The 10,069-nt window shown below is 42.7% G+C and overlaps 1 protein-coding gene across 2 annotated transcripts; it reads left to right on the forward strand.

The window, feature by feature from the left end:
* The first annotated feature begins 3,596 nt into the window (after nucleotides 1–3,596).
* Nucleotides 3,597–9,352, forward strand: LOC148195345 (prolycopene isomerase 1, chloroplastic-like). Of its 2 annotated transcripts, none has more exons than XM_088093879.1 (3): nucleotides 3,597–4,697; nucleotides 5,231–5,437; nucleotides 5,529–9,352. In XM_088093879.1, exons 1-3 carry the CDS (start codon nucleotides 4,257–4,259, stop codon nucleotides 5,664–5,666), a joined length of 786 nt encoding a protein of 261 aa, XP_087950005.1. In that variant the 5' UTR covers nucleotides 3,597–4,256; the 3' UTR covers nucleotides 5,667–9,352. The 2 variants fall into 2 exon arrangements, with proteins under 2 accessions (XP_087950005.1, XP_087950006.1); XM_088093880.1 differs by having other exon boundaries at nucleotides 3,604–4,697; nucleotides 5,231–5,453; nucleotides 5,529–6,819.
* Nucleotides 9,353–10,069: the final 717 nt, after the last annotated feature.

Raw genomic sequence — 10,069 nt, forward strand, 5'->3', positions numbered from 1 at the left:
TCGTCCTAATTCTTCAAAGGACTGAACGTTCGTCCTCTTGTGCTCTTAAAGTTAAAGATGAAAATGATGATAAATCATAACAAATTACAGTGCGAACACTATATTGAGTGAATCTATGATTATGGATTTTGGACGAGCGTTCCAGGGAGGAACGTCTCATATATGTTGAATATTGAATTGGTAAAGTATGACGGTGGATAGCTAATGCTGGCTTGGTCCATCCTGATATTCCGTGATACTCATCTTCACGTAGAAGGGAGTAGTCATGTGTGGGAATGGCAGGAGGTTCTATTCCTTAGGGGTACTTTGGATAGAGCTAACCTCGAGTGGCAGCTGTTGAGTGTATCCCAGTTACTACATCACTCGGGTGCAAGGACGCCTGTAGCTACACGGTTCATACAGTCCGGACGGTCGTCTAATATACATATAAATTACTATGTTATATTATGTTAAATTTTATGTTGTGCGTGTGCATTGAAATGTTGAGTGTGTATGTTGAATGTATGAATTAAATATTATAAGCTTACCCTTTCGTTTTCCTTGTGTTGTCAATTGTCCATGTACGTTCGTCCTGTCTTGCAATGATCATCCGTGTGGATGTGAGCAGATGGTGGTACGTCCCTTGAAGAAATGCTGGAAGAAGAAAATTTGGATGACGCTAATCTGGTGGAAGTAGAAGTTAAAGCCGAGCCTTAGAGCGCTCATTAGGTGTTAATGTATTAGTATTTCTGTATTAATTGTGAACGTTCGGTTTGGTATTTTGTAAAACCGTTCGTTATGAGCGTTCGCTATTTTTGAGCTGTATATTGAAAACGCTGTACCTTTAACCGTTCGTCTTTTGAATGCTGTTAATTGTAAAGACTGCATTGATTACTGTTAATCGTAATTAATTATAATTTATGGTGATTACTATATTTTGGGATGTTACACTAAGTAATTAGAAACTGTAAGGTAATAAAACTAAAAATAAAAAATATAGAGCATATGAGTTAATGTTTTTAATACAAATTATTCTTTAATAATAAATATATTAAAAATATATTAGAAATTTTTTTAAGATGATTAAAATGTGTTTAAGGGCACACATTAAAATAAGTAATTATCTATTTATTTTTAAAATTAACAAATTTTTAAAATAACTTTTAGGAATATATATCATAATTAAATCAATTAATAATATAATTCAAATTTTATACATAATTAACATTTTGGATATTGATATGAAAATTTTAAAATTGAGAAAATAATTAAAAACTAAAATAATAATTTATTAGATATTATATGATAAAGTTGAAATATATTGTTATTTTTATGGTAAATTAGTTTAAAAACCAATTAAATTGATAAAATAGTAAAATAACGGGGACAATTTTTTACATGGTAGTATAAACATTTTGTATAAAAATTAAAATTTAATAAATTTAAATTATTTTATATAACTAATGTATTTTTAAAAATAAATAATTTAAAATAAAAATAACTTAAATTCAATATATTTTACTTTCTTTTAATTTTTAACTTTTATTAATCTGGTGCGATTCGGCAAAATTCTGCAGAAACGAGCGTACATCCGAACAGTGCTCGACCAAATCGTGGTCGGCAAAATATAGGTGATGTAAATGGAGCCTACGTACAAATAGTGGTAGGCCAAGTGAGCGTTCGGTTTTGTATTCTCATGTAACGAGCGGTAGGATTCTTCCTTGAATAAAAGTTAGTAATATATTAGACGTTCGTCCTTAATTTAGTACTCTCATGAAGCAATCTCGAGCGTTCGGTCTTGGTAGATTAATGATTGTGAGCGTTCGTCCTAATTTGGTAGTCTCGGCTGGTGAACCTGAGCGTTCGGTCTTAAATTGGTAGGTTTCAATCTTAAGCTTTCGGTCTTCGTGAAACAGTGATCGTAGGCGTTCGTCTTTAAATTGGTATTCTCAGAGAGAGATCTTTAGCGTTCGGTCTTCGTTCTGTATTAGTATTTTAGGCGTTCGAACTTAAGTTGGTGTTCTTAGGCTTCAATCTTGAGCGTTCGGTTTTGGTGTAATATTGATTATAAGCGTTCGTCCTAATTTGGTATTCTCGGATAATGATCGCGAGCGTGCGGTCAATCTTGAGTGTTCGGTTTAAATGTTGAGCGTTCAGTCTTTGTGACTTAGTGATTGTTTAATTGTGATTGTGAGCGTTCGGCCTTAAGATAGTATTCTTAGGTTTAAATCTTGAGCGTTCGGCCTTGGTGAATTGTGATTGTGAGCGTTCGGTCTTAAGTTGGTATTCTTAGACTTGGATCTTGAGCGTTCGGCCTTTAGTTGGTTTTAAATAAAAGTATAAAATTTATTTATTTAATAATATTAAAAACTTTAATTATTAATTAAAGATGATTTTAATTATTTTAAATACATTTAAAAATATTTTTTAGAAATTATAAATGATTTTAATTACTAAAAGTTAAAAATTAAAATAAAGTAAAGTTGTGTTGGGGTACACGACTTCTCTTATTGAAGTCGTGAACCCCCCTACGATTTCAATTTTTTTTTATATTTTTTTATTAAAAACGGTATGGTAATCGATTACAACATGTGGTAATCGATTACCATACCCTAAAGTCGTTTTTTGGGGTGCACGACTTCAACTCTGGTCAAATGAACAGGGTGAAGTCATGCAGGGAGGGCACGACTTCTTCAATTGAAGTCGTTTGGGTCCCCCCACAACTTCCCCATTTTCGCAATTTTGGTTGAATTTGCCCATTTCGGTAATATTAAAGGCAAATATGCCTAGTTTGGTGCAAAAACCCTGACCGTGAGTTGTGGGCTGTGTGTGAATATGGAGGATGGGTGTTTGGCCGTGTGAAGTTCAATGGGGGATCATCATCAAATGTTGGAAGTGAATCGAAGTTGGAAAGTGATGAGAGAGTCAGATGATGATGATCATGGTGGAGATGGTGTGAGGATGGTAAAAAAAAATGGAGAAGGTCTTGTGATGGTTGTGGTAAGGTGAAGATGATGATATTGGCTGGGAGTGTGGCTGTGACTCAAAGATGGGTTCTTGGTGGTCCCGTGGAGGTGCTACCTAGTGGCTGATGAGTGAAGTGGTCACGGTGATAATGGCGCAAGATGGCTGGGTGATTTGGTTTGTGTTAAGGATCGCCGGATGCATGGATATGGATATGGTTTAATGATAGAAAGACGAAACAGTGAATTGGTGGATTATGCATGAATCTTCAAAATTCAGATTGAATAATGGGCATGGGAAAGATAACATGAACTCAGTGCAACATTATAATTCACAGTAACATCAACACACAAGATAATCTTTGACGTGCAGTCCAATATCATAGCTAAATAGTTTTACGTACCTCAGAGATGCATTTCAACAATGAATACAATCACAATTTAAACACACACCTCTTGAAGCTTCCTTTAGTTTCTTCCGCTCTCCGTAGCCTCCTTCAAGTGCCCTTGCTCTTTCCAGTAGCTTTCTCTTTGCCCTCCCTGTAATCTTCCTTTCTTCTTTCTCTCCGTTTGCGGCTTCTTCGCAACACTCAGAGTTACTCGTTTCGGGTCCCTCCTTTCCACTTCGGTTCCTTCCTCTTTCTATGGCATTCTCCTTCCCGTAGCCTCTCTAGTGGTTTCCTCTCTCTGGTGAATGAAGATGTGGACGTTGGCTGTGAGGTTAAGATGTTGGATATGGTGATGGGCGCAGGCCGTGAAAGCGAAAAGGTAAGGGTGATAGCCGTGAGTGAGGATATAGTTATGGTGACTGGTGCATATGGATGAAGGTGATTTCGGTGAGGGTAGGTGGTGGCCTTTTTGTGTTGGTCGAGATGATTATGCTGAGGTGATGAAGCTGGAGCTTGAGTCTGGTTTTGGTGAGGACGATAGGTGTTGAGAGTGAAAAGGATCGGTGATGATAGGAAGTGGTATCTAGATGAAGATGAGGGTGATGAGCGGAGAAGAAAATAGCCTTGGCAGGGTGTTGCACGCGTTTCAGATGCCAGACGGAATCAGTACAGGTGCCAGATGGGGGCTCGTGGGAGACCAACTCAGGTGGACCAACTCAATTAATTAAATTTAATAATTTGTCAGCTTTTGGATAAACTAATGACAAACCAAACATTGTGTGTGTTGGGCAGGAATCAAATTTAGATGTGAGTGGAATCCACACACATTAACACCATTACAGAACATAACCAGCATCCAAAGGCAAATGCCAGTTTTTCGCACTTCCACTTTCCACCAGACCACAACCTTCTCCTCCTTCTAATCATGATCCCTTCCCCTTTCCTCTCCCTTTGTCGACACTCCTTTTCCCATAATTTCCCAACAGGGGCTGCTTCTCAAAGTTCAAACTTTCTGCTAAAGTTTCAATCTTTTGCTTTTGGAAATCATGCAGGGAGTGAATTTCCATCCGGGTCTTTCTCCAATGCTCTCAGAAGAAAAAGGGTGTCCGTGGTGTGCTCAACGTCAACTCTGACTGTGGAAGAAGTGGCAGAGAGAGGAGTGAAGGGTAAGGGTGAAAAGTTTGATGCAATTGTTATAGGGTCTGGGATTGGAGGGTTGGTTGCAGAAACACAGTTGGCAGTGAAGGGTGCCAGAGTTTTGGTTTTAGAGAAGTATGTGATTCCTGGTGGAAGCTCTGGATTTTACCAGAGGGATGGCTATACTTTTGATATCGGTTCTTTTGTCATGTTTGGTTTCAGTGATAAGGTCAGTTATTTATTTGTTTAATTTGGGTGCATGCCTTTTTGTGTGTGTAATCATTTACTTTAATTTCATTATTGATGTGATGAAATGTGGATGGTATAGAAATTTTACGGGTGAGCTCATGAGTTAAATGTTACACTTAAAGGAATATGGATGCTTTGCTTGTGAGAGGGACTTTCTGTTTCTCTCTGGTTGTAATGCATTAAATTTTATTTTATTTTTGTTTTGGAGACATTCATTTGTAAACAACACTTTATTTTGTGTTGCCATCAGTGTTATTGTGCTTAGCTGGTGCCTGGTGTTCATGAACAAAATGATTGCGTCTAGTTTTCTCTTTTGGTTAGTTTAATATTAAGAAAGATTTGGTTCATTATGTGAAGCTTGACTTTTGATCAATTAAGCTCCAAATAAATGTAATTTGCTCATCTTCTAATAATACCTTAGCCAGCAGTAGATTCGAGCACTTCTAATTGTTCTTTATGTTGAATGGTATGCTTCCTAGGATCATGAACACCATGTGCCTTAAATTTGTGAAGGGTAATCTCAATTTGATAACACAAGCGTTGGAGGCAGTCGGTTGTCAGATGCAAGTGGTACCTGATCCAACAACCGTTCATTTCCATCTACCAAATAACCTTTCTGTTCGAGTGCACAAAGAATATGATAAATTCATTGATGAACTGACTAGTTACTTTCCCCACGAAAAGGAGGGTATTCTTAAATTCTACAGTGAATGCTGGAAGGTTTGTCTAAATTGAGGTGATTGCAGCCCCCTTAAGGCATTTTTGCCTCTCCTTGAAGTTTACCTTTTAAGATCTTTTGTGTTATGGTTAGATTTTCAATGCGCTGAATTCCTTGGCGTTGAAGTCACTGGAAGAGCCACTCTACCTTTTTGGACAGTTTTTTCAGAAGCCCCTGGAATGCTTGACACTAGGTACTTTCATGTTGTTTATTTTAAACTGTGTTATGTAGTAAGGATATTTATGTAATAACATAAATATTTTAGACAGTTAAGATATTTATCAAAGCCACTAACCACATTTTTAGGTAAGGTGGTTATTTTTATTTTGCTTATAAATACAGTGACAGGACCAAAGTCCAGGTACGTTCTCTTTATGCTCTAGAGATCCTGAATAATATTTCAGAGCAGTATCATAATCATTCTCCTGAGAGCTTCAGCTCCATAATTCATATCTGACTTGAGCGTCGGAGTATCTTTGCAGGTACCTCCCCTCCTTTGGCGAGTATGAAGAACAACAATTGAAGATCAGCAAGCAACCCAGACAGCCAAGAACAGTAAAGACACGCAGGAAAATGTACACCGAAACATTTTGGCGCCCACCGTGGGGCCGAATGGCATCCCACTGAAACTGCAAGGAACGAAGACCAGCGTTCAATCTTTACATCATTGCTTCGGAGGAACATTAGGAATTTTCAGTAAAGCGAAAAATACATCATATGGTGATCTCTATGTGGAAGTTCATCAACAAGATAAGTATTATATACTGACGCACTTCTTTTATATTATAATAATATAATATATAATCTCACCCTCCCACGATTCCATAATAATATGATCAGGCAGCACGAAAAGCTCGCTTTGCATTTGTTTTATTCCATTTTATTATAGTTTATCATGCTTAAAAGGTTTAGAAGAATCTTGAATACGGGAATAGGGAAGGAAAAGGTAGAAGTCAATGTTATGAATGAAGAATCAAATTCTAAGGGTCATCGCATTCTGGCGGTGATTGCTGACAAGACAATCTCTATGATGATGATGATACTTACCACTTCTACTTTTGACTGTGAAAGCCAGGGATTTCATTATACCCCAAATTCATTACACTCCACCGCAGAACCATCGTCTTGATCGACGTTTCCACACATCGACGCCGCCATGGTTTCCCAGCATCAAACTTGATAGATAAGGTTTGTCGCGCAGGGTTTCATAGACTGAAATTTGGAGGCATAATCGGTTTTGGAGGTCCCTCGCCCGTGCGAGCGCTGATGACTGGAATGCACCGCCATTGCCTCCGGCGCCACCCTCACCCGCCTTGAGGAGCAAGATTCAAGCCTAAACCTACGACCCATTGCTGCTGCTGCAAGGGTCAATTCATTTGGTTGAGCCCCCGCGTCATCCGCCATACAGAGCTGGTGCACAAAACTAGGGTTTCTGGTCAAACCCATTCTCCACGTCTTCCGCAACCCTCGCGCAATCCACACGTGATTCGGTTCTGCCTCCACGTCATTCAACCCAAAGTCTATTCCCCAAAATTCAACCATTCGGCAATTCGACGCCACAGCGTTCGGTTATCCGACCAAACTGACGCTCAGTTACGGAACCACCATAACGTTCGGCCACTATTCTCTCTGGTGGCCGTTCGGCCTAGAGCGTTCGGTTCACGGACATTCGACCCTATTGATGGTCCGCCATTCGGTGCAATTAACGTTTGACCTTAGTGACGATCGGCCATTCCACTTAACTTGCTCGACCATTGATCCTGACGTTCGCCCTTTGGTTTCGAACGTTCCACTCGGTCCCCAACGACGTTCGTCCACTCCGCTCTCAGTGATCAGCAACGTTCGCCCTCGACGTTCGGAATCGAACGCTCGACAATCAGTGTGTACGAGCGTCCAAACAGCCAACGTCACTTCGCTCATCAATGACGTTCGTCTTGGAACGACCCTAATTACGTTCGTCTGGGAACGTCCCTAACTCAGCCTCTCGTACGACATTGACGTTCGGCCTAGAGCATTCGTCTCTTCGCTCATCATCGACATTCGGTCCCTCGTGCTACTCGACCGCTCGACAACTCATGTGTACGAGCGTCCAAACAGCCGGACGTTCAACCTCGACTTTCGGAACCGAATGCTCGACAATCAGTGTGTACGAGCGTCAAAAAAGCCGGGCGTTCGTCCTCGCCCTTCGGACTTGAACGCTCGACAATGCCGGTGGACGAGCGTTCAAGCAATCAGCCGTTCGCCCTCGGACCGTTCGTCCTCAACCTAAGGTTTCGCACGCTCGGAAACGCCTGTGGACGAGCGTTCAAGCAACAAGCCGTTCGTCCACCAGCCGTTCGTCCTCTCCCTTCGGACTGGAACGCTCGACAATGCCTGTGGACGAGCGTTCAAGCAACAAGCCGTTCGTCCACCAGCCGTTTGTCCTCACCTTTGTATTCGGACGTGAACGCTCGACAATGCCTGTGGACGAGCGTTCAAGGAATAAGCGGTTCGTCCTGAAGCGCCCCAAGTTCAGACTCGCGTACGTCAAGGACGTTCGTTTTAAATGTCTCAAGCCCGCCTCGCGTACGTCAAGGACGTTCGTCCTGAGACGTCCCGCAATCAGCCTTGCGTTCGGCCTTTCGGTTTCGAGGACGTTCGATCTCTATCGCTCGACCAAACTTCAACACGAGCGTTAACAAACCGCTCGACAAGCCATGTGACGAGCGTTCAAACCGTCCTCACGCCCAGCCGCTCGACACTCCACTTGGTTTAGGCCGCTCTACAAACAATGGGACGAACGTTCAAATCATCCCCGACGTTCGTCCACTTAGTCCAAAACGTTCGCCCACTCGATCACCAGCGACGTTCGTCCACTCTGCTCTCAATGATCAGCCATCCGGAGTCAATGACGTTCGTCCTCAAAACGTCAAGCACACGACCTCGCTAACGTTCGGCCTCGACTTTCGTGCTCGAACGCTCGACAATCAGTTTGTACAAGCGTCCAAACAGCCAACGTTCGGCCTCGACGTTCAGAATCGAACGCTCGACAATCATTGTGTACGAGCGTCAAAACAATTAGCCATTCGTCCTCGGACCGTTCGTCCTCGCCTCCTGGTTATGACCGCTACACGCTCCAACGTTCGTCCCTTCGACGCCATCAATGTTGGCCACCCCTCTCAACGACATTCGGACGCTTGGGCTCAACCGTTCGAACAATCCATCTCATCGAGCATCAATCGTCCAGCCTGCATCCTTAATAACGTTCGTTCTGAAAATCAGCATGAAGCGTTTCAGCATTCATCCTAATGGACGTTCGGCCACCAGGTTTGCAATTTGACCAAACGGTCTCACCTATATGCTTAATATTATTTCTTACAGTGCAGATAATCGTATCTTGTACATAAAAGCGGCCACCTGAGAGCCGTTCATCCTGAAGCACTCCTAGACCCGGTAGATGTTCGCCCAAGAACACCCAGGTGCATAAAGGGATACACTCCCGCTGGTAGATGTTCTCCCTAGAACACCCAGGTGCATCGAACAAAGGGACACACTCCCGCTGGTAGATGTTCTCCCTAGAACACCCAGGTGCATCGAACAAAGGGACACACTCCCGCCGGTAGATGTTCGCCCTAGAACACCCAGACCATCAAACCTAGGGGACCATCCCCATAGCCTAGCTTATGTTCACCCAAGAACATCAACTTTTCAAAGATTCTGTCGTTCAACATCGAAAGTGTTCGTCATTTGGTCTCAACGCTCGACAAACAAATGCCAACGAACGTCCACTCAGTCAGTCGTTCTGCCTCAACGCTCGACAATCAAATGTCAACGAGCGTCCAAACATCGCTCGACATTCCGTTTCAACGAGCGTTCCATAACCGCTCGCCAATCCATGTCAACGAGCGTCCAAACATCGCTCGACATTCCATTTTACCGAGTGTTCAAGAGCCGCTCGTCAATTCATTTTAACGAGCGTTTTAAGAAGCGCTCGCCAATGCATGTCAACAAGCGTCCAAACATCGCTCGACATTCCGTTTTCAACGAGCGTTCCATAAGCGCTCGCCAATCCATGTCAATGAGCGTTCCATAAGCGCTCGCCAATCCATGTCAGCGAGCGTCCTAACATCGCTCGACATTCCAATTCAACGAGCGTTCAAGAGCCGCTCGTCCATCCATTACAACGAGCGCTCAACAGCCGGTCGTCCATCCATGTCAATGAGCGCTCGACAATCCATTACAACGAGCGCTCAAGAGCCGCTAGTCAATCCACATCAACGAGCGCTCGACAATCCATGTTTACGAGCGCTCACAAACCATCCTCACGCTCAACCGCTCGGCAATCCATGTTTACGAGCGCTCAAGAAGTTGGCCGTTCGGCCTCAAATTTATTCAACCTTTTGGTTTTAAGCGCTCGACAACCCATGTGTACGAGCGTTCAAGACAGTCGGCCGTTCGACTTCCCTTTGCTTTCAACCACTCAGTCTCACGTGCCACTCGACCGCTCGACAACCTCTGTGTCGAACGTTCAAACAGTCCTCATGATCGGCCTCGCATGCCACTCGACCTCTACCGCTCGGTCATACGTATCCTCACGTTCGGCCTCACTTGCTCCAGCTTTTTGCCGTTCGTCTTCACCTCCTTTTGGTCCATCA

Source organism: Vigna umbellata, chromosome 7 (assembly GCF_029865625.1).
Source record: "Vigna umbellata cultivar VRB3 chromosome 7, Vumbellata_1.0, whole genome shotgun sequence".
In the NCBI taxonomy this organism is placed as follows: Eukaryota; Viridiplantae; Streptophyta; class Magnoliopsida; order Fabales; family Fabaceae; genus Vigna; species Vigna umbellata.

Excerpts from the sequence above, each read along its gene's own strand:
- LOC148195345 (XM_088093879.1), top strand. The coding sequence starts at position 4,257 with ATGATCCCTTCCCCTTTCCTCTCCCTTTGTCGACACTCCTTTTCCCAT. Across the intron at positions 4,698-5,230 it reads TGTTTGGTTTCAGTGATAAG|GGTAATCTCAATTTGATAAC; the intron begins GTCAGTTATTTA and ends AAATTTGTGAAG. Across the intron at positions 5,438-5,528 it reads TCTACAGTGAATGCTGGAAG|ATTTTCAATGCGCTGAATTC; the intron begins GTTTGTCTAAAT and ends TGTTATGGTTAG.